At 43.3% G+C, this 25,000-nt stretch overlaps 1 protein-coding gene across 1 annotated transcript in view; it reads right to left on the bottom strand.

Moving 5' to 3' along the window:
* Stx7 (syntaxin 7) overlaps nucleotides 1-25,000 on the bottom strand; it is a 38,635-nt gene that overhangs the window by 1,272 nt on the left and 12,363 nt on the right. The window contains exons 3-10 of the mRNA XM_021221181.2: nucleotides 10,464-10,533; nucleotides 8,457-8,550; nucleotides 7,611-7,748; nucleotides 6,821-6,873; nucleotides 6,138-6,234; nucleotides 4,903-4,975; nucleotides 2,674-2,756; nucleotides 1-53 (exon numbers count right to left, since the gene is read on the bottom strand). The exon at nucleotides 1-53 is cut by the window's left edge and continues 1,272 nt beyond it. Coding sequence (XP_021076840.1) covers nucleotides 1-53; nucleotides 2,674-2,756; nucleotides 4,903-4,975; nucleotides 6,138-6,234; nucleotides 6,821-6,873; nucleotides 7,611-7,748; nucleotides 8,457-8,550; nucleotides 10,464-10,533 — 661 coding nt within the window. The remainder of the gene's footprint in view (nucleotides 54-2,673; nucleotides 2,757-4,902; nucleotides 4,976-6,137; nucleotides 6,235-6,820; nucleotides 6,874-7,610; nucleotides 7,749-8,456; nucleotides 8,551-10,463; nucleotides 10,534-25,000) is intronic.

Raw genomic sequence — 25,000 nt, 5'->3', positions numbered from 1 at the left:
ATTCCGATCACGAGGATAAAAATGATGATGCAGAGGGTTTTCCTGGATTTGCGCTGGGGAAGCAAGAAGACGACACGGTGAGTACGTCAGTGAGGGGACTCCGCAGCAGCAGACCACCAGCTGGTGTACTTGGGGAATCCTTTGGAGACCTCATATTTGGGGCTGAGATTCCTTCTTCTAAAAACCCTTTACAACACACACGGCGCTGTTTTTTTTTTTTTTTTTCCAAAAAAAAATATTTTTCTTGAAATAATGCTATAATTCAAGGAGCATCTTTCTTTTTAAATTGCTGGTAGTTTTCCTGGGAGTTTGGTTGAACTTAAGAGAGAAGAAACCAGTGGCTGGAGAGATGGCTTGGTGGTTGTGGTTGAGAGCACTGACTACACTCTTCCAGAGGACCCAGGCTCAATTCCTTGTACCCGCTTGGCAGCTCACAACTGTCTGTAACTCAACCATGTGATACACAGACAAATGCCAATACACACTGTCAGGACATGGTGCAGGAATGGAGCCATGTAAGGGGAACTCCAAGTGCTTTCGAGAAAACTCCAAGAAAACAAGGACTTCAGTTTCTTTGAAAACATGCAATTAATTGTTCTTGGAATGTGTTTCTGTGCCCCTCCCAGGTAGAGTGGATAGAAGTGAGTTTACCTTAGACTATTCATTACAACTAGGTATTGTTATTTGCTTATGTGCTACTATGGAAAAGCACATGTTTACATTTGGCTTGTCCTTGAGATTGCACACTTTACTCACGTGACTCTTCCTAACACTAGGTATAAACTGTCTGATGCTCTGAATAAAGTTGGCTACTGCATGAGATTTTATGAGTCTGACTCCAGTTTTAACTCTATTCTCCCAGGTCTAACTGCCTTTAGAGCAGACACGCACATAAAATAAGTAAATAAAAATGTTTAGAAAAGAAAGAAGAAACTGCGTTAGGTATGTATACTGTTCAGTGGCAAAGCATTTGCTTGGTATGCAAGGTCCTGGGTTAGATTCCCTGTTCTCCCTCAACCCCCAATAATGCAAAGGAAAGTAGAAAGAAATAAAGGTTAATAGCTATGTGACAGACTGAGAACGCCTAGAGATGAGGACAAAGAATAGCCCCATAAAGTGTCAGTGCTACAAGCTGCCAGATGCACAGTGGCTCACCGGATGAAGAATGGCGCTAATGTGAAAGAGCTAAGAAGTTACAGGGTTGCAGTCAAGATTTAAGAAAGTGGTAATTATGAAGGACAACAAAACCTGATGCTTTTAGAGGGGAATCAAATGATGTCTTATGATGTTCAGAACCTTCTAAAGAGTCTAACCTTGCTCTTACTGAGCAAAGGTCTGCACACTGTACAACTGTTAGTAATTCGCAGCCATGATATCTGGACAGTACCTGGAGCATGTTTATACTTCACAGATATATAGTCTCCACACATTAATGAGATTCCCTTGAGAAATAAATTTGTATCTACTGAAGGGTCTGCTACGTGTTGACATACTATGTAATGATTAACGACACTCCCAGATAACGTAGTTTCAGGGACTTTGAAGAGACATTTCTAGTGTGAGGACCTTTGTCACTTCAGCCTGGAGTGCCACTGACAAGAGGCAAGAAAAAGTGGGCTGGGGGATGGTGATGCACCCCTTTAATCCCTGCACTTGGGCAACCGGGGCAGGTAGGTTTCTGAGTTTGAGGCCAGCATGGTCTACACGGTGAGTTCAAGGACAACCAGGGCTGTGTAGAGACTCTGTTTTGAAAAAACATTTAAAAAAATTAACAGGGAAGGAAGGGAAATGGAGGGGAACAGACCACCCAAGAGATCTCTCCATGTGTTGGGCTATCGTGCCACATCATAAGCCATCATGGATGCAGAGGACAGCTCCCACACAGCACTAGAAACACTAGAGATCTTAAACATGTGGATTTGTTTTCCAATGAGAGACACAGGTACTGTTTGCCATCCATACATCTGGGATCATATGTGTTAATACCTAGTGATCTCTGCTATTCTGTAAAGCCAGCCCTCACTGAATCCCCCAGAATCCCAAGCGTTGTTCCTCAGTCCATAGAACCCATCTTCATGCTTATTAAACCCTCCCTCCTTAGGCCCTTGTCCTGAGCTCTGCTCATTTGCCAAGAGAACCCATGCTTACTCATGTAAAGCTCACACGGTGTTTTGTTAAAGAGATGCTCTTCAGTGTAGCCGTGCCTAAAGCTCTGTTGCGATAACTGTCTATGGAATCATTTTTTCCAAATGCTGTCCATTTTTACTGTATTTGAATATGTGAAGAACACATTGCTTGGTGTCGGACTGCAGAAGTTTTTGACCCAGCATTGGCCATGGCCATGTCGTGCTGACCCACGTTTCACTTTTAGCTTACCCATGTGGGTTCCTTACCAGCTACGACGCTCGCAGGAGCTCCCACATTAGAAACAGCCCAGGGTAGCAATCTCAAACAAGCTTCATGACTTCCCATCTCTCTGGATCGCCATGAGAAAACAGATGCCCAAAGCAACCGACGGGCATTTCAAATTGACTGGCTTATTTCTGACCACCGCCACCACTGACTTTCCACATATTCTAACATTAGCATACACAGCTACTTCAAACTGGTTATATACTTGTATCTCAAGTCAGAACTCCAAGTGATAAGGAAATGCACTACAGTTCATGTTACCTGATAATCTGCTGCTCTTGACAGCTGCTGGTTTGCCTGTTGAACGTGAACCTCCGCACTTTCTACATTGGCTTCTATGCTGTCTTTAAAATAAAATGCACACACATAGCACCGTTAAACGCATTTGATGCCCTGCTAATAAATCACTAAATTTCATGCAGCAGACATTTAAAGAAAAGACACGACCCAAGCAACCTACGAATGTATACACGAAGGACCGTAATCCCCTTCTCCAGTTCTACCGGGACACAACACCGTCCTGTCATTTCGCAGATATTGAATCAGTGCCAGCCCAAGCCCCTGCCAGTTTCTAACCCCAGAGGTTCCACTGTCTCAAGATCAAAGTGTAAAATAAACTGATCCCCTTCTGCCCAGTCCCAAAGACTTTCGTCATCACATAGGGAAAAAAACCCACCTCTGCTTCTCAAAAAACGGAGTCTCCCCTAGAGCAATGGATGAGCCCACTCAACCTTGGTCCTTTGTATGTCGATTTAATCAAAAATGTCCTGCCAGTTCTCGGGTCTCTCGGCTTTGTGTTTACTTCTGTAAGGGCGGCTGACCTCAAGTCATTCACATATATGCAATGTACTGCTGACTTTGCATGGTGCAGTGGTCACCTTCACTGTAAGAATCTGGTGACATTCGGGTTTCCTCCTCCCTTCTCCTAGCTGCAGAGAGGTGTAAAGCTCACCCAGGCCCACAGGCCTTTGCAGCCTTCCTTTCCACTCTGTTCTAACCTGAGGGTACAGCTGACACTGGTTTCCAGGACCAGAGATCTCATCTCTTCTCCTCCCTGCAGACTCTCAGAGGCACTGTGTCACATCTGCCAGCCAATCCTTCCTCTGCCACAGACACGCAAAGATCTCATGGCTTCTTCGTTTCTTGGCTGTCTTGGCTCCTGGCTCAGTGATGGCCTTTTCTATACCTCTCTAAGTGTCAGAGCTGGTGACTGCACTCTGCAATGGCAGAACCTTCTAATTACACCTTGGTCTTTCTATAAATTGACCACACATGTCTGATGTGCACACACTTGTAAAGACGGGTGTGGAGGCACAAGTTGACATTGGGTGTCTGCCTTAGATGTCTTACTCACTACTTTTTGACACTGAGCCTGAATCCAGAGCTCATTAATTCAGCAAGACTAACCGGCTAGGGAGCTCCAGGGATACCCGTGTTTCTGTCTCTTCAGTTCTCCGATTAGGACAGGGGTAGCATGTGCCCACACTCAGCCTTTTTACGTAGCTGCTAGAGATCTGAACTCAGGTCCTCATAGCATGTGTACCAGTGTACCAACCTGTTTTATTAACTGAGGCATCTCTCCAGCCCTACCATAGTGTATGTGTGTGTGTGTGTGTGTGTGTGTGTGTGTGTACAAGCGTTGTGTACATACACATATATGCACATGTGTGGAAGTGCAAATGAGTATGACTGTGGTATATGTATGTGTGGTGCATGTGCACATGTGTATTTGGGTACCTGCATCTGTGTGTACAGAGGCCATAGGAGGATACCTGGTGTCCTGCTTCACTACTCTCTACTTTATTCCTTTGAGACATGGTCTCCCTGGACCTGATGCCAGGCAAGGAACAAACCATAAAGATCCAGTCTTTGCACTTGATAGCTCTGGGGTTAGGAACACGTGTTGCCGCAGCCAGCTCTCTTCTCCCAGGTGTCTGATCTCAGCCTCAGCTTACACAACAAGAGCTCTTACCCACTGCACTCCCCCTCCAGCTCCCATACTTCTACTTTTTAATGACCTCATCTATTACACACTTCCACAGTTACATTCCAAACCTAAAGCTTGAATGCCACGGGTCTCAGTCCTCTAGCATCTAAATGAGCTATATTAATCTATCAAAAACTATTTGGTAATTGGTAGAACAAATGACCAGGAAAATAGCTATTTCCCACAAAACAAGAGAGTGCACACACAATTACAAATATCATGAGATCCTCCAATCCTCTTTGGATAAAAATGAAAAGCAAGCACTGGAAGTAGGCTGCGATGCCACGTGGGGCCTTATGTCCCACCACGAGGAGCCACTGATTACACTCAGAGCTTCTGAAGGAAGTGGGGCTTCCTTCCATCAGCAGAGATGCGAACAGGGGCAAGGGCAGCTGTAGACTACAGAAATGGAAAGCAAGAGGGTGGTCCTGGTGGAGAAAGCTGCTGCTGGTGAACTGCAGGTCGCTGACTCCCACCTCACAGGCCATAGCAGCAGTACATACCAATCACATCGCCTTGTTCATGAATCATCATCCCCAAGTCTTTAAATATCTCATTAATGTCCATAATATCAGCCTAAGACAAAAAAAAAACACACAAATTATTATGTATAATTAGAAACATGGTCCCCATTCCTTCAATGGGGAAATTCAAAAGAAAAGAAACAAATTTACACCCTCACACATATATATAAGCATGCATTTAGAAATAATATACAAATTTTAGGAATATCGGAAAAATACACTACTGTAAGCAATTCTAACCTAACATCCTCTGGTGGCCTCTAGTTGTCCAAAGTAAATGTGTGACATCCATCACCTCAAGTGAGGCAGGACAGAGACTGAGGAAGGCCACGGAGTGCTAAGGTCGGCCTGATAATTTCTCCTGTCATAATCAATACTTGATTAGAAGAATATGAATATTCCTATATTTCAATAAAAATCTACCCATCAGCTTGACAATTTCAATGAATAAAACCTGCATAAATTTAAAGCCATGTATTAATAAATCTGAATATCATAGTGAAACTATAAACATCATTAGTGGGTAAACAGATCACAAATGTATTGGATAAAGAAATTGTAACTTAATTTTCCTCAATATATACCTATTCCCTGACTAAAGACTCTCTCTATTTTTTTTAAGTGTGTAAGGATGTTTGTATATCTATCATGACCTTAGCTCCCCATCTGTAAAATGTCAATGATAATGACATATTTAGTAAGTTTAAAGAGCTTCTGTGAAGAAGGAATGAAAAGAAATTCACAGTTATCACAGTGCCTTGTCACATGGGAGAACTTCGGTCAATGATAGTCACTGGTAGCTATTACTAGCCCACTTTTCGGAGCAGGGTCAGTTCAACAGAGCTACAATTTAACCAATCCTTCATCTCTGTGATGTGGTAGACACACAAACAAAATTACAGTTCTCTTGATGCTACTGCCAAAGTCCCACTCGTGGAGGGATGCTGTGGATATGTTTCAGGACACTGCCCAGGTTCTTCAGGGCAGGTATTTCTTTCTAGAGTGGAGTTTTCTCAATACTAAAGAGAACTCTGGGTGATTAACAGTGCGGGAGGAATATGGCTTCCTCTCATCCTAGTACCAACAGCATCATTTCTCACACAGGAGTTACTCCAAATTCTACACTAGAAACTTCGCCAAGCTGCCAGATGTTTAGAGTTTTCTTCTCTAGCGTTCTCCAGGTGTGTGAACCAGCATGGCCTTCTACGGCTTACTTCCAGCTGCCTGATTGAAGACTCTCTCTCATGAATGAGTCGGAGGTCATCCTCTGTGATTTCTTCATCTTGGACCTGCACTTGAGGCTGTGTCTGGCTATAAAAACAAACAGAAAGAAGACTCACTTACTAAAGACACTCTTACGAAACCGGTTATTTTGATCTTTAAGATCAGAATATTGTTCATTTATAAAGGTGCTAAAATAAGTAGCCATGGTGATGCATGCCTATAATCCCAGTTCTCATTGGGTAAGGAAGTTAGGACCTGTCCTGGCTACCTGGTGAATCCCAGGCTAACCTGGATTACACAATGAGATCCTGTCTCCAAAAAGCCTCAATAAAAAAAGAAAAACTAGGTATAAATAGACATTTTATCCAATTTTACTCTGTATTCATACTACTCATGGTTTCAGCTCGTATAGCTTTTGATTAACTTATTAAAAGTCATACTAGGTAAATTCATATCAGAATATTTTGTTCTTAAAAGTAAGAAAATAAGTTTATTAGCAGGATCTATTTATATAGTTTATAAATATTTACATTTCCACAAATCTACTATTTCAGTTTATAAATAATAGGGCTATTTATGTTATAATAAAAGGTTTCATTTTGCATCAAGGGTTATAATATACAAAACCTCAAATGTTATCTTTGATTTGCAAAGCAGTTTTCTTATTTCTTACCTTTCCCAGGATACAAGATTCTTTTCTTTTGAGCTGTCTTCAGGAAAACCACCCTGAATAATTTAGTTAGAGGACAGAAAGAAAGCAAGAATCAGAAAAAGTAACAAAACACTCACATATTCCCCGAAGACAGCCTATCTGTGTTTTGTATATGTGTTCATGTGTATGCATACATATGTGCATGTGCATACATTTGGGTGGATATATGTGCATATGAGCATATGTATGTATATGTACATATATTTGGGTGTGTATTTGAGCATATGTATGGATGTGTGCATGTGTGTGATATATGGGTATACATGTGTGTGTGCATACATATGGGTGTATGCACACATGTGCAATGGGAGCAGGGGAAGCTAAGTTCTTGTTCTAATTTTCAATGTCAACTGCGAATGCAATGTCAAAATAATATCTTAGGCTGACTGATTCACTATTTACAAGGCCCAAATAATAATTATCATTCAGCTCATATTTAATGTCACTGTGGGACCTGAGCATTAAAGAATGAAACATCAACTAGTGGCAACTCCTCAGAGACTTAAAACTGGATTAACTCAAGTCCACGTCAGAGCATCCGTTCCCTGATCCATTCCAGGGTTTTCTGTTTTTATGGAGTTGACATTCTACTGCTGTTCCACGAGGAGTAAGGACAGCAATACACAACGTTAGACTTCTTAAAACCCGAGGAGAGATCCTTCAAAACAGCCACAGATTTAAGGGTGCCACCGAGCTCTACGACATCACACATTGGGATGCTGTGAGAGCCACCGCCGTGCTCAGTACCTACCGATACTCTGGAACTGGCTCGCACTCGGGCAACAAACTCTTTCTCTCTCTCAGCAGCCTGCCTCTGGGCCTTCTGAAAGTTTGTCAGTGACGTGGTGAACTCTGCCACTAGCCGGTCTTTCTGTATCTTTCTCTGACGCTAGATGGACGAGAGAGAAGCGTGGAGTCAGTCAACCTGAGAAGCTTGCTAGGACCCACATGCTCGCTTCACTGACTCCATTGGATCCTGAAAACTGTCACTTACTCTCCAGCCACAGAAACTCTCTGACGGCCTCTCACGCACATTTCCAGTGGGGTCTGGCACTTGCATTTTGATTGTAAGGCAGAAGGCCAACTCTACAGGACCTCTGCCTTAGGCTTTCCGAGCTGCTGATAAGTCGGTTGTGGTGTTAAGGTTAATTTTAAGTAAACCCCTTTTTAGGAAAATAAAACCTATACCCTATATACCTCATAACATGTAGTAAGTAAGCAAGTAGATAACTGTGTTCCCAGAAGCATCATGTGCATGCTTGGGTGGGGGTGGGGATGGGAGTGGGGGTGAGGGGTAGGAGAGTGAGGGGGGGTGGTCCCGCAAAGTCAGGAAGCAATTACACAGGAGGCATTTTCTCAGCGTACACTTAATTATGGGTCATGGCAACTACATGGAAATAATTTCTGCTTTATGGAAGCACATGATACTACCTGAACCACTAAATATAGTTTTGTGTTCTGTAACTAATCTCAAATACAATCATTTTTTTTTTTTGGCTGCCTAACTTCCTTTGTAGAATCCCAGTTCAAAGATCTGACCATGCATTTAATTTCTCTCACATCCAGTACATCAAAACTCCCACCTGCAGCCGCATACCTGTTCACTGGGGGTGGTGGGCAGAGAGCCAAACTCCTTAATGTACTTATCCGTTTCTTTCGCAAGTTGGTTAGTATACTGCTGCTTCTGCTGCCTAAAGTCAAAAGGGAAAATAATAATAATAGCGCAAAATCAGAAAGCAGAGATGTGTATAGCCAAAGAAAAGCTCTACACCACCTGTACCAACCCTGGTAGATGGTTGTAGAAAAGCTAGTTTTGCCAAAGTATTTATTTATTCAACTACAAACTGTAAAAGCACTCATAGCTTTTTTTGAACTGGCTGTCAATTTCTTCTGCTAAACCAAATCTTTAGGATCTGGGTTTTGGAAGACACTAAGAAATATGACATAGGAGGTTCTTCATTCACCCAGGGTACCCAAGCCTAGAGAAATGAATACAAATTGGCATTGCCTATAAGTAAAAGTCATCAGCTATACATGTGGAGGACTGGAGTGAGAAGGGCTGTGGTTAGGACAGCTGGCTGGCTGCTCCTTTACATTCAAGGGACTGAAAGTATGGACAGCTGTTAGCTGTGGCTCCCCTGGGAGGACATCTGAGAAGGAAAGACTATTTCTCTTTGTCCAGTTCTCAGGTCTGGGGTATATCTGCAGGCTGTATTTCTTTACGTGAACACTTACATTCTACAGACACTTACAAAGATGGAAGGGAAAGCCGGTCGTACAGACTGACCAGTTGTTAAACGTGAAGTGGGAAACCTAACAGGACTTCCTTATAAATAGATCTGAATACAAAGAAGGGGGGGTAAGTTCAAACTATACCTGAGTTTTCCTAGATACAGAGAAAAATATACAAATTTCAATGAAAAAACTGAATATTCAACAATATAATCTTGTATTAGAGGAATGCTTAGACATGACACCAGCCCTCCCCTGTACACTTCTTACCGCACACATGGACAGCCAGCGAGGCTCACAGTAACCAAGTGCTCAGATGGGGATGTCTAGACAGAGCTCGTGAGGAAACTAAGAGCCGGCTCACAGTTCTGCACAGCACATGCCCCCGCTTAGACAGGCTTTCCTAACTCTCGAAGTTCTTAACAGGGAACCTGCATGATCATGTCTGCCAATTCAGAACTTCCAGCATGAATTCTACCAAAATAATGTCGCTACTTATTACATACTTGCTTTGAATTTTATTTCAATGAGTGACAATGTAGTAACTATAATTTATACTTAGCATCTCTTTTATTATAGAAAAATAAAATATAAACTACAGGTAACTACAAATACTTCAAATGGTACTTCTAAAAACCATGAGTTTCGGTATAACTTTTTGTATCTTTTTGTACTTTTGTTCTAGTGAATTACTATATGTTCATAATGTTTAGTGTGTGCATGCATGAGTGTGTATGTATATGTGTGGCCATGTGTGTGTGGATGGAAATGTTGAGACAAAGTCTTGCAGTATAGCACAGGCTGGTCTGGAACTTACTCCACCTCTCAGCCACGCCTCAGCATCTGAAGAACTGGAGTTGCAGTCATGAGCCGCCATATGTGCACTGCTTTACTTTGCACAGAAGCTAAGAAGCTGGAACTTGCTTTCTGAAGTTCTCACTGTGGACATTTTCTGGTTTGGTTTGGTTTTGTTTGAGGAGGATAGTTCATAACATTGAACATATACTGGGTTGAAACCAATAAAACAGCAAGAAATAAATCATATATATATATATATATATATATATATATATATATATATATGAACCTCTAAGTCCAAATCTTCAAAAGGCACCGAAAATCTATTTTAAAACTAATAGGAATGTAAAATAAATAAGTAAATAATTTTACTTTGATAGAGTAAGCCAGATCCTTAAAGTAGAAAAACACCGCCTATCAACACCAGATCAGCCAAGTTTCATAAAGCAGGGCACTGGTACCAGAGAAAGCTCACTACATTTCCATCATTTTTTTCCAATAAAAAGCCACTACAGGTGCAGCAGAGAATGCTGCATAGGCACTCTTTTCTCTGTCTTAGGAAAAAAATACTTACAGCTGTTGTCTCAATTCTGGTGAATCTTGAGGTGTTCCAAGTTGATTCAGAGTCCTCTGTATTTCCACGGCTATCATAATAAGAAATTAGTGAATAATTGTTATAAAAGTTATAGCCCAATAAAATGTTAACACTAGACGCAATTAGGTAATTACATGAGTAAAGGAAAGAAAAACAAAACTGTAGTGATAGATAACAATAACTGGAAAAAAAGAAAGAAAAAGTAAACGGTTTCTGAATGTCTAATTGACAGACTGATTTTCCAAGAGCAAACCGAGTGGGAAATTGACCTGTGAAACTGTGCTCATGACCCGAAATGGCCACCTCCTTCCTATGCTACAAGGACTGTGCTGTAAGTAATACATATAAAATTTACTGAGTCTACTGGCATAATAGTTATTGAACAATAAATAGCTGTGGAAATTATATATTTTGTTTTAATATAAAGCACAAAATACAGCTTAAAACTAGAAATGCATATCAGAATCAGAAAAATTATGTTCTATCATCTGTGAAACAACCGCTACAGAGACAGTGTAAAGAACACATAACCCCAGAAGGCATTTTTCCTGGCGCTGCAAAGCTACCTGCTGCTGCAGCCCCGGACTGTGCCCGCGGGCCCCGGAAAACTATGAACACCAAGCCATAGAAAGCATGATGCATGTGTGTGTGTGTGTGTATGAGTGTGGTCCCATTTGTGTGTGTGTGTGTGTGTGTGTGTGTGTGTGTGTGTGTGTGTGTACGAGTGTTCCCATTTCATCATTTACTTGGTTATTGCTATTATGAATAAATAAGCTGTTAGAACCTTTCCTCCAAGTTCAAGGATTTACTTTCCGCCTCTGTCATTAACCCCAATTCAATTTGCAAGGGACAGTTAACAAATGCCAAAATCTCAAGGTATTCCTGGGAGACAATGTTTCCATTGATAAAAACAAAGTGGCATTAGAAGGGGTACAACAAGGGTGTGGATGAAAAGTCTAGACAGCCCTTGCATAGTTTACTTCCAAAATGTTTCACCTGAGTTTAAAATCATGAGGAAGAAACTGGACCAATCTAGACAGTGGGATTATCTACGAGACAACCGGTCTGGACTTGCAAAACTGGCAGTGATGCAGTGATTTCACGTGATGAGACCTTTCACAGACCAGTGGGACCAAGGGCCCAGGTGTTCAGACACTGTGGTCACCAAAGGCTGCTCCTTGACTTATTCTGATGTAGACTGAAGATACAGACACTCCTGGGAGTATGCGAAATGGAAGCTCACTTTATTACAGAGAAATCAGACAAGTAAGAAATTAAGGAGAAAGCGAGAGACTTTGGAGAGAGGAGAGGCCTTTGAGCCTCCTTGTCTAGAGTTTTTACGTGGCTATGGTAGAGAGTGCACAAAGGTTGGGGTACCCGTTAAGACTGGTGACTTCTCGAGGCTATCAATACCAATGGAGAGCCAGCACATACTATGCATGTCCCCTGGCCCAACCAGGTTGATGACCACGCCCTGTCCACTGGCTGCCCACCTGGTCAGGAGATACCGAAGTCCCCTCTAGCCATCTGTCATTTATGCCTGGCTGTGGGCTATCACTTTGGAGACTCAGATTTCTAATTCCATACTTAGAAGCGGAGTTAAATGACCAGGTTACCCACTAGACACCACAAGCAGAAAGTAAGCTTTTCACGGGCAAGGACCTGGACTATTCTGTATCCATTTTTGTGCATACAGGATTTACCGTACTGTTACTGTTGACGCTCAGTAAATCTCTTTATAGCACAACTATTTTTTTTAAAAAGCCCTAGAGAGATAAAACATTTATATAAGAAATTGCACGCATTTATAAAACATAAGGCCAAAGCAGGAGATGAGTTTAAAGAGTGGCTAAGTGCTCAATTGTAATTAATTCACCCATTCAGTAATTACTGGCCATCTACTGTGGGCCAGACACAGTAGGAGGTTTTAGACATGAACATCAATTCTGCAATGTTCTTTGACTCAAGTAGGTGTGTACCTGAAGATCAAATAAATCACTGAGCACTGGATAAAGGGTTAGGGAAACATAAATCTGAAATTACCAAGTCCATTTCTATCTGTCTGTCTGTCCGTCCGTCTGTCCATCCATCCATCCATCCATCCACCCACCCACCCATCCATCTATCTAAATTGAGTCAACCCCATTTTACAAAGATGCTGACAACCACAGGGAGTAACTGAAGTCCAAGAAACTCCATTTAGTAAAGGTGCTAGGACTAAAAGAGTGATTTCCTGGCTTTCGAAACAGTTACTCTGTCAGTGTGGTAGCATTACTGAAAAAGGTGATTTCATGTTTTGAGTGTGTGTGACCGACGGAAACAAAAGTCAAATGTACCTAACTAAAGCTTCAAGAAGACGTGGAAAGAGGTTAGGTGGAGGCCGTATGCACCCAGCACTCCGAGTGCGGGGTGCTGAGGCCTGCTCCATGAAGACGCAACTGGCCTGCCTTTGTCCCCTGAAGTGCTGTGAACCTAACAAACTTCTAGAGACATCACTTTACGTATCACCATCACCACCGTCCTGTACCAAGGCCATCCATGGCCTGACGAGGCCAGGATCTAGTGCTGTACCGTTATGGGTATTAAATACAGAGAATAAACACAAACCACAAGGTGAGGGGCTTGCAGGAACTCCTGCATTGCCTCCAAAATATTTCGAGGCTTTAATGAAAACGCTGACTTATCCCTGCTGTGAATTATTAAATATTACTAAACTCCGAGTTCAAAAGCCCACTCAGGCCTGAGGTGCTAAGAAGCCCTATGTAACTCTGTCTGTTTGGAATGAAAACTTAAGCGGGTTGCTACCTTTCGACAAACGCTGGGTTCCTATAGTTTCAGAAGGTGCGTGTTGCTAGTGCTTGGCAAGTCAGGCTTGAGCAGGTTATTCTGAGTCCTTACTGGAAGTTAGAAGCCGGATTACAGTCACTCTTTTGTAACCCTCCACATCCCTGCTGGGCTCCGTTTCAGTTTATAGTCTAGGTATTCTGAGCTCACAGGGCAGTCATATCCTATTTCAACTGGAATAACTTCAATTAAAGAAAAATATGATGCATAAGTATTGACTAATACTTTTTAAATTACAAAAGGAATTCTAGACATTTCTAATTTACTACACAGAGAGAAGTGTAAGTCAAGACTTCTGTGAGAATGAAATACATAAGCACTGGCCATTTTGTGCTCTTTGCATCATTACTTACCTTCAGGGAGGTGGATTTATGAAATATAATAATGTTTTAACAGAAATAAGATGGTATTTTCAACACATCCACCCCAAAGGGCTTTCTGTTCCATCAAAAAGTTAGTTTTTGCAGTCTTTTTCTGCTAAGAAAGTGTGTGTGCTGCCCTCTAGTGGACTGGGGCATGAATAAGTGTATGTACTTTTTAGCCATTAGATGGCAGGTACACTGGATGGGGCCTAGGTAGAGTTGCAGCTCAGGGACTGTGGAATTCTTACAAATGTTTGACATGTGAGTGCACCAGGCAGTTGGCAAGCACAGAACTGGCCCTAACCCACAGAAAGCACCTTCAAATAACTTTCCCAACAGCCAAAGGAAGAATTCACCACCATCTTTTAGCAGAAGAATTTTCTGTCACTGAGTCTGTAATAACAGAGTTGCAGTGTGTCAGCGATAAAATGACTGGTGAGACCCTTGTGCGATGTGGATGTTCCGGCTCAGGCTTCACTCCCAGAGGACGAACAAGTCGGCGCCTACCAGGAAAGGACGCCAGCAAGGGCACTGAGTCAGCTAGGCCTGGAAACTGGATTCTACTTCCTGCTGCTTACTCTGCATTTACCACAGCTGCCTGGCGGTCTCTCACACAGAAACCACCTAATTCCCAGTTGTCATTAACTTATGGAGAAGCGGCTTGTACTGGGGACAGTGTAAGCCATTGAATGGACAAACAGAAGCAAGCAGTTTGTTTTTTTTTCTCTTACGAGTGAACAGTAACAACATCCTTATTAACTGTTGTGACTCATGCTTGAGGAGAATTCAGTAGTAGCAATGTCCTCGCTAGTTTTATATCAATTTGCCACAAGCTAGAAGGACTTCGGAGGAGGGACTCTCAATTGAGAAAATGCCTTCATAAGTTCAGGCTGTATGCAAGCACGTGGTGCAACTTTTAAAACAGTATTTAATGTGCTGGTTGGTCCTGTGCCCTATATGAAAGCAGGCTGAGCAAGCCATGAGGAGCAAGCCAGCAAGCAGCACCCCTCCATGGCCTCTGCACCAGCTCCTGCCTGCGGGTTGCTGCCTGGTTTGAGTTTCTGCCTTGATGGACATGTAAGTCAATACAGCCTTTCTTCTCCGAGCTGATTTTGGTCATGGTGTTTTCTCACAGCAATGCTTGGCTTAACTAGGACAACAGCTTACAATGTACTGCCAGAGTCGGCGGTAATGATAAAGACAGCACGAGAGTTAGACCTTAATTAGAAGAGCCAAGAGTCAGCTAGTGCCGGCCAGTGGCACGGACGCTGCAGCTGCATACAAGAGACAAGACTGAAACAGGAGGAGGCAAAGGTTGAATGTTTAAAGACTTGAATCTTCCCTCACCTATCAGCTCCTTCCTGTGTTAGAGTAGTTTAGAATGTTCGAAAGAAAGAAATCTGGAGGGGCCTGGATCCTCTAGAAGGGTGTGTACCATGTACTGGTAAGTTTGGGAGCCGAAAGCAGGCTCAGTGTGGGACATGAGGTGCAGAGAACAGGGAACGCTCACTTAAAGTCCTGTTAGCGTTAAGGGAAAAAGTCAAGTGAACTTGGCCTATTTAATATCAATAAAACTGTACTCTGGCTTCAAGTAGAAAAGTCTCCTGGAGACCACAAAACCAGCTGCTGAGAACAGTGGCCTCTTTTCGAAGTGTTTTATCTCTTGTCCTGTCTTGTGACTTCAGCAGAAAGGACTTTATCTTCTGGGACAGTTGAAGCCCCGAGCACACTGTAGAGGCCATTTTCAGGGGGGTGGGGGTGGGGGTGGAGAGAGATGGCTCAGTCCCTAGCGACCAGCACTCTGCTGCCCCGTCAGATCACCCACTGTCTGTAAAGCCATTGGGTCTAGAACATGTCTAGGTTTCTCATCAGCGTTAAGTCACCAAAGCAGCATGTTCCACATCCTTCTAGAGGATCCAAGCCACTCCAGGTTTCTTTCTTTCGAATATGCTGAACTACTCTGTAACACAGGAAGGAACTATGGATCGCTTACCGCTACGTGAGAACAATAGAGGGAGTCCTGCTCTTAACCACAATGCACAGAACAGTGCTCTCTTCAACTGGATTTCCAGGTGAGCGGAACAGGACAGGCTGCACCTCTTGTCATGGATGCTCTGTGGCCCCATTTTAACGCGTGCACAGCCGGGATGCTCTGCTCTTGGGTGGGGCTGCTGAGTCGTTCCGTGAGGCCCTGGTCTCTGCAGCGTGAAACTTCAAAAGAAGCCAACAGAGTCGGCTGGGGGGGGGGGTGTCCTACACCTTGCAGTAGCCCAGAGCTCCTGATATCTGATTGCTCATGATATATCATATCTCTAGCTTCCTGCTCCTCTTCAACCCCCCACACACAACACACACACACATACACACACATACACACACACACACACACACACACACACACACACACACACCAGTCATTCTGCTTGAAGGCAGCAGGGGACAAGCTATATCAACTCAAGTATTTATGGCAATGGTTTCCAAACCCTTACCTCTGTTCCAGCTTCTGGTCTGTGCTCACTGGCAAAACGCCACTCATGGGAGTCACTAACGATAGACATGTGGCTCCTTTAAGAAGGCAGCAGAAGTTTGACTTGGAATCTTTTCCTCCCTTCCCTCCACATGTCTGGGTGCACAGAACAGGCATGGGGCTGAGGCTAGAGATTTTGTATAAGTTATATTTTCAGAGCTATTAAAAATCCTTAAGATTGGGTAGTCATAAATGAAAGGAGCCGGAATAAGCAGAAATAAGCCAGGCAGGCAACCACAGAGAATGCCCAGTCGGGTAAGGGAAGCAGAGCTGTGAATGTCACTCACAGAACTTTGCTATGAATGGAGCACTTGTAATCCATAACCCCCCAAAAAAGCAAAAAATACTCCAAATTGAAAACTTTTGAGCATCTTACATAGTGACACAGCAAGAAGCTACATGCTATGAATTTTTGCTGTACAAAGTCACTCTGGAATCATTGTATACACTGTCTTTAGCCCACATGTTTAAGGTAGACGTGCAACACAATTAAGTTTCAACCTGAAGGAGGAAGAGGAAGAAAGAGGGAGACCCAGACTTGCTGGATCCAGACTTGCTGGATCTTGCTGGGCAGTGACGTCCCGGGCAGGTGGCCAAGGCAGGAGGGTAGAGGAGATCTGAACATAAATGGAGGGCAAAGTACTCTCTAAAGGGAGAGGGACAGCTTGGAAAGAGCTGTCTAGTATCTTGGGACCCTTATCTGACAGAGTGATCAAGATGGAGGAAAATCCTCCAATCCTGAGAGGCTAAGGAGGGGGGACTTAAGCACCTGGGACATTGGCACAAACTATAACAAAGTTCGTGAGCAGGGTGGGGAAATGGTCGCTTTCCTTTCCACAGGCCAACCTGCCGCCTGGAAATTCAAAGTCACCCCACAGAATGTCGAAGAAGCACTTTGATTACACGAAAGATCCTAAAACATGAAAAGGAGGGTCACAAGAGAACTAGGAGACCTAGCCAAATGATAAAAGGTTAAAGTAAGAGCCACTGGGGAAGAAGGGAAGTGGCAAATTCTAAGATGAGGCCTGGGGGCAGGTGGGGTACCAGAAAGAACCGATGTTCATGAAGTGCCAGAATCATCCTCTCCATGCAGGGCTTGACATAGTCTGGCTTCTCTGCCACACTCGCCTCTTTTGACAGCCGTAGCTCTTGGCGCACTCTTATCTTGCTTGCCCAGACTCCTGTCTTAATTCCTGTTGATTTCCAATACACAAGAGTGCCACTGTGCCTCCTCCACAGCTCCAGCACCGCCGTGCTGGGCTCCTCACTTACAGCCATCCTGTGCGTCCACCTCCCCCTAGCATGCTGACTTTATGTGCTTCCTCCGCGTCAGTCCTGCCTCTTCTCACCTTCCTCTTCCGTGACCATCTGACAGAATGCATGCTCCACAGCCTATCACTGCATCTGCTCTCTCTCTTGCACACATCCACCAGCTTAACTATCTCTGACACATCTCCAACCACGCTCCCACTGCCTCTGCACCGCCACTGTGAACCCCTGGCCGAACTCTGTTCTAACCATGGTTAAGGGCTATATCTACACTGGGGCTGGCCCCTCCTCACCTCTAATAACCCAAGGGAGCTACCATCTGAACATCCCTCTATGGCTTTCCCCATTCAAAACATCCCCAGATACCGCAAGACTCATTCTACAAATTGTTTCAATGACGAGTTCAAGTATCAGCTCAGCATGAAGTCCTCAGCGCACCTACCTGGTCCTCAGGTACCCCCTTGTATGGGCAGTCCCTCTCCAGCACACAGTATGCTTTTGTTATTGCTGTTGTTCAACTCAGTCTTTCATTTTAACTCACTTCTTCACCATATCCTTTTCTCTCTGAGGTTCACTCTACAGATGCAAACATCGCGGTTGTACTCACTGGCAGAGCTCTAGCACCCAGACTCTCCAGTGTTGGGGTCTCCCACCTCCACTAATCACTCTCCCTCAAAACATCAGCCCTTCACAAGCGCACAGGCATACCAGAGTTGCTACGGAGAAGACCTCCCCAGATCTCCCAAAATGCAGCGCCCTCGGACCACCCACGATTGCTCAGACCCGCCTACCAGATACTCATCTCCGCTTACGGTCGGACCGCCGCGGCAGCTTCAAAGGGACTCAAGGGCAGGCTGGGAATCTTTCCTTGTACTTAAGCAAGTCCAATTATTAAAACGAGAGAGCTCTGATCAGTGAATCGACAGGGCATTCATTTTCCGTTCGCAGCCTATTCTCTTTCAGGATGTTCAAGCCCCTCAGTACGAACCCAGTCCAGAATGTTTCTGCGCACGCGGGAACGCACACTCCAGCACACCACAGATACTTCAGAAATAGGGACAAGTTGCACAGACACACAAGCTACCCTCTCATACAATCTGGCATAATCTAAATGCATACTATTATATGAATCAAAGTCTTCCGAGATCTGACACAAACCTCCCCACACCTGTATAAACTTGAGCAAGTGACTTAAGCATTCATTCCAAAACTAAATTTTCATCTGATAGATTTGATGACAAAATCTGAGAAGAACTTTTTAAAAATATACAATAGTTAATTTTAGGTATAGAATATACCATTTTAATTTTTTGTTTTTTATATTTATTTATTTTTATTTTATCTTATTTGTAATTCAATTTTTACACTCCATATTCCATTCCCCCGCCCCTCCCCATCCACATCTAACTGCTCCACATCCCACACCTCCTCCCGACCCCACCCCGTCTCCATGTGGATGACCTCAACCCCTATCCCACCTGACCTCTAAACTCGCTGTGGCCTCCAGTCTCTTGAGGGTTAGGTGCATCATCTCTGAATGAACACAGACCCTGCAGCCCTCTACTGTATGTGTGTTGGGGGGCTTCATTTCAGCTGGTGTATGCTGTCTGTTTGATGATTCACTGTTTGAGAGATCTTGGGGGTCCAGATTAATTAAAACTGCTGGTCCTCCTACAGAACCAGAATATATAATGTTAAAGAGAGAGCTTTAACTTTCTAGGTTAAGGTTAGGGAGATGGCTCGCTGGGTAAAATGTTTGCCACACAGGCTTAAGACGCTGAATTCAGATCGCTAGAACACATGTATGCACAGTAAGCACAGTATCAAGCATCTATATTCCCTGGTGCTCCCAGGCCAGGGTGGGGGGCTGAGACAGGAGGCTGCACACAAGTTTACTGGTCAGCTAGCCTGGTCTATACAACACAGCATAAACACGGTCCTAAGTGAGCTAGCTGAAAGGCAAGGACTGCTTTCTGAGGTTGTTGTCCTTTGACCTCTACACTATGGGACATATGACTGTACTTATATACTTAAATATAGACACACACACACAATCATATACGTACCATGCACACACAAAATTTTAAAAAGTCAAAAAATAAAATACTCGATTAAGACAGCAGTCACAATTCATGTGCTATATAACCTTAGCACTCTGGAGGCTGATGGATTACAAATTCAAGACCAACAAAGGCCATACAGCAGGAATCACTCTCAAAAACAACAAACACCAAAAGAGTTTAGGTACCTTCCAGAAAGACAATGTAACTAAGATCACGGGATATTTCCTGCAGAGCTGCTTCCCACCTATGCCTGCACAAAAGTAACACTGAGTTCTCCAATGAACAGGCTCAGTAGGACTTTCCGAAGGCTCTTACACTCCTAAGCCAGAGAACAATGGCTCATGGGCTATGGTGATGGATGGGGATGTTCTCTTTGACTTCAAAGGGGATGAAGACAACCCTCCCCCACACCCCAGAAGTTAAGTGGTCACATCACTGACACATTACCTCAGCCATGGTTTCTTGCCTGATCTTGGTAACTATACCATTGAGGGGAGACTATGGACAATAAATATACCAAAGCAGAACACAGTTCATGTCCTAGTGAACTCTTCCAAAGTAATTAAAAGTATCAACTACTTTCCAAAGAAGAACTCTGTCTGGTATACACATGCAGGGCAGTTACTCTGTAATGAAAAGTGCTGCTCAGGAGTGGCTACAGAACAAACAAGCAAGGAATTTCATAAAGAAGTCAAAGAGATGAGGGGAAGTATTGTCAAAATAATTCCGGGGAACAAAAACTAGTCAGCTTCAAGCAACCAAATGCATGTGGGGCCATTGCCCAACTAACCACAAACAGTAATTCCATAAAAGGGAAGCAACACTGGGATCTGACCAATCACTGAGCATAGACTACGTTCATGGTAAGTAAGGCTAACAGTGACTGTAATTATTTAAGCAAATGTAGCCTGTTGTGTTCCCATGGGGATGCTGGCATATGGACGGCATCACTTTATTCATGTAGATCTCTAAGCATGCATTCTGAAATCAGGATAGGTACCAAGATTCCCAGCTCATAAACAAACATTCAGTCTTCAGATAAAATTTTCATGAATAAAAGTTAATGGTTAATATATTGATGTAACGTCTACTAATGAAAAACACGAAGCTAGCAGATGCAGGAGAAAAGGTAAATCATATAAAAATACCCTTTGCATACTATAACCTCATGCTCTTAATTTTGTTTTTTGTATAAATACTTGGGTGACTGAGGTATTCAAACCTTCCTCTCAAAGATTAACATTTTAATGGGGGAATACTGGGAGAAAAATAGTAATTAAACTTTGATTTTTCTGATAAAAGGCATTATAAAATGAAAGCAAGATGATGAGAAAATGATTAGAGAATTGCCAAATAAGACATCACTTAGCCGGGCAGTGGTGGTGCACGCCTTTAATCCCAGTACTCGGGAGGCAGAGGCAGGAGGATTTCTGGATTTCTGAGTTCGAGGCCAGCCTGGTCTACAAAGTGACAAAGTGAGTTCCAGGACAGCCAGGGCTATACAGAGAAACCCTGTCTCGAAAAACAAGGAAAAAAAAAAAAAAAAAAAAAAAAAAAAAAAAGACATCACTTAGATAAATGTACTAAGGACACCTGGATACCCCAAAGGAACTATGTGAAAGAAAAGCAGGTTCAAAGGCCCTGAGGTATGAAAGGATCATCCCAAGAAGCTTCAGGAAAAACCTGAGGCGGACAATGGGGCTGTGAACAGCACAAGGCTCACACTTCCTTGCAAGGGCCAAGAAGGTCACAGATGAGTTTCAATCTGGGTGTGACATGTGCTCATGTTTTTAAAATCTGCCGTGTTTTCACTGTGGAGAAGCTAAGAGGGCAAGAAAGGGGGCAGAGAGGACAATGTGGAAGCTGCTGTCATCTGAAGTAGTAAGAATGGTGTGGACCTGGTGGCCACAAATGGAGAGAAGGGACCAGCGGACTGTGTACTTCTGTGCACTTTGACTGGATCCAGGCAGGGAAGTTTCCCAAATCACGAGGTAGGGCAGGAACCAAAGGGAAGAGAGTTCACGCTCGGGGCATGCGCCAACAGATGAGTCACACACAGGGAAGAGAGAGAGAGAGTTCCAGGAAGCACCTTAGCCACTGATGAAGAATGGCGTATAAGTAAGTAAAGTAAACTCCCACCTCACAGAGCAGCCACTACCCTGTGGGACAAGCCACCCTAGAAAAGAAGAACTGCCCCTCTCACCGAGATCCCCTTCGAGAAGAAATATGCTCCTACCTATATCTGGACTGTGTCAACAGTTTGGGCATGAGAAAATTGTAATACCAGAACTGCTGGTACTCAAGGGGGTAAATAATGTCAGCCATCTATTTTCAAATGTGACAGCAGATCTGCTCGCTTCTTGGGACTGGAGTCCTTTTTACAGAAAAGCCTGCTCTGGGGCCACAGAGAACAGTCAAGATACTCGCTTCCCTTTTGTGCAGTCATGTGTTCAGAGGCAAAAATGAGTGTCTCTTCACTCGACCAGAACACATTTCCTCCCAGAACAAGAAGATGACCTATATTTTAAAAAATATTTTTATTGATTCTTTGAGGATTTCAGACAATGAATTTTGACTAGACTCACTCCCTCAGTTCCTCCCAGAACCACTCCAACGTAAGAACCTACACTTTTATAGAAACTTCTCACTGCATTTCAGAGTCCTCAGAACCTTACAGGGCCGGGAGCTAAACAGAGATTCTTATTAACAAACGGACAGCCGGTGTGAAGTAAGAATAGTTACTGAACTGCATGGAGACAATGTGGGTCTTTTAAAATTCCATCAAGATTACATTTACTGCAATAGTTGAATCTATAGGAGATACATGATGAGAGAGAAAGACAGATAGACAGATGATTCAACATAAAACATGCTTCTGTTATCTTCTTCTAACATTTATAGCAAAGGCTTAAGCTTTTACCAAGTATCTTCCCAGAGAGCTCCAGAAAACACACACACAGAAAAGCACATTTAATATCATTATACAAGCTTTAGCAGAAATGTCTATATTCAAATTCTGATGGGAAGATTTTTTTTTCTTTTTCCAGTTATTTGCTGTTTACTTTGTGTGCATGAATGTTTAGCCTATATGTGTGTGTATGTATGTATGTATTATGTGTACCATGTGCCCAGGGTGGGCAGATGAGGGTGTCACATCCCTTGGAACTGGGGTTACAGATGTTTCTAAGCCACCTTGTAGATGCTGGGGACTAAATCCTGCCCTCTGCAGGCAACCTCTCCAGTTCCACAACAAGAATATTGTGTTACCAATGCATTTGCTTAGTTTGTTTACAGAAAGTTCTTAGCCACCTTAGAGTCTCCTTAAAAACAAAGAATACTTAAATGCCAGAATTTTCTTATTGGAAACGTTATTCTTTGGAAATCTCATACATGTATATAATGACTATGGCTGCTCTCTCTTCCCTTCCCTTCCCTTCAGCCTTGCCAGCCACACCTCTTTACAAATCTCTTTCCCACACCCTTTCCTTTTTGCTTGGTCCCACAGAATGTAACGAGGCCCATCTGTTTGACCCTGGGTTTGTAACTGCCTATTAATGGCAGAGCGTTAACTAGAACAACTATGTATAGAATTTTTTTTTTTTTTTTTGTCAAATACCGTTTCACAGTTAACTGTTCTCAATTCTGTTTATTAATTTTCTTCAATTCTTAGTTCAGTTGATTCACTGCATGGCTCACTCTTGAAACATTTATGTCAATAACTCCCATCTTCTCGTATCAGAAAATACCTCGTAATCCTGGTGGTACTCTAGCCTGGTGGTTCTCAACCTGCGGGTTGTGATCCGTGTGGGGGCGACAGATCAGATGTCCTGTATATCAGATATTTACATTATGATTCATAACAGTAGCAAAAAAGTAGCAGCGAAGCAGTTTTATGGCTGGGGGTCACCACAACAAGAGGAACTGTATTAAAGGGACACAGTGTTAGGAAGGTTGAAGCTCTAGTAGCTCTTACAATAGCTGCTTCCAGTATGCGACTCTGTAAATAATGCATAAGTTCCATGACAAATGGCCTCTTAACACTAAAACCTGCACAGGATAGGAGAGTTTTCAGGAGTCCCTGAAACTCTGGATGAGATTTGGCTTTATAATATTGGAAGAGATTATAATCCAGTGTGCATGCGTGCATATACATGTGCACACATGCACGCGTGCGCGCGCACACACACACACACACACACACACAGCTTGCTGAATTACAGAATGTTCTATGTTCACTGAATTTCCTAACAGCTAAGTTCACAAAAACCCGACTCAAATTAGAAATGCAAATTAAGCCACTATGACATGAGAATGTTGCTGAAATGGATTAATGTTTCGGCTATTCTTGTTGGCAAGGACTTGGAGCTATGTCAGCTCTGGCTGGAGTAAGCAAGTGCTTCAGGAAGCTCTTCTTGTTTCTACTAATGCAGACCACTCACAGATCCCAAGATCCACCAACCCAGGAACAGAAGCATCAACAGTAAAGCACAGAAACAAAACAAAACAAAAAAACTGGAAAAGACTTTGAATATTTGCCAGTAGAACTAAAGTAAACTGGTATAAATGTCTGAATAAGGACTACTTACTACAAAGGAAAATAAACCACCTATTCCACACAGATGAGTCCCACAGAGTCGAGAGTATAGCTCAACACAAAATAAAACACATTATTGACTCGATCAGATGAAGCTTAAGAATCAGGTAAATTGATTGGTGGTGCTGAAAACGCACCGTGATGGGCATGGAGGAAGCGGAAGTCAGCCGAGGGCTCTGGGCTCAGACTGCCCTCTGTGATCTGCACAGCATCTGGCAGGCAGTCTCTGGGCTGCACACTCCTCACGTGCACTACTTAGTAATAAACGTAAGCCAGCTCTTAGGGATACAAAAGGTGATGTTCAAGATCTCAGTACATTTCTTAGCTCTTCAAAAACACAAGTTCTCTCTGTGTGTTCTAAACACATTTGTCTATGGGGTCGTTGGGAAGAAGCATGCACGGTCCACGTAACGCTCTAGTCAGCCCACAAACGCTCACTGACCTCCTACATCACAGGTAGGACTTGACTAAGGATGGCAGGAGGCTATGGCTGGACATCCCCATTCCAGATATTTTAATAAAAATGCTACTTGTGAACATGAACTCACGCTTTGAGAAAATATCGTTTCTGAGATGCACACTGAGACCTGGACCCAGGAGAGCTTCTGGGAGCAGCAGTCAGAAAGCTTGAGCTAAGAAGGACTAGACACCATCAGGCTATCAGGCCTGGGACAGAAAGCATGGCCTTAGCACACAGGCAGGCAGCACAGATGTCTTACAAGCTCTGCTAACAATCAGCAGCTTACACCAAGGGATGAAAAGATCTAGCCGGGCAGTGGTGGCGCACGCCTTTAATCCCAGCACTCGGGAGGCAGAGGCAGGTGGATTTCTGAGTTCGAGGCCAGCCTGGTCTACCA

This window comes from Mus pahari, chromosome 21 (assembly GCF_900095145.1).
Source record: "Mus pahari chromosome 21, PAHARI_EIJ_v1.1, whole genome shotgun sequence".
Classification (NCBI taxonomy): domain Eukaryota; kingdom Metazoa; phylum Chordata; class Mammalia; order Rodentia; family Muridae; genus Mus; species Mus pahari.
This window is presented reverse-complemented; position numbering and strand designations above follow the sequence as displayed.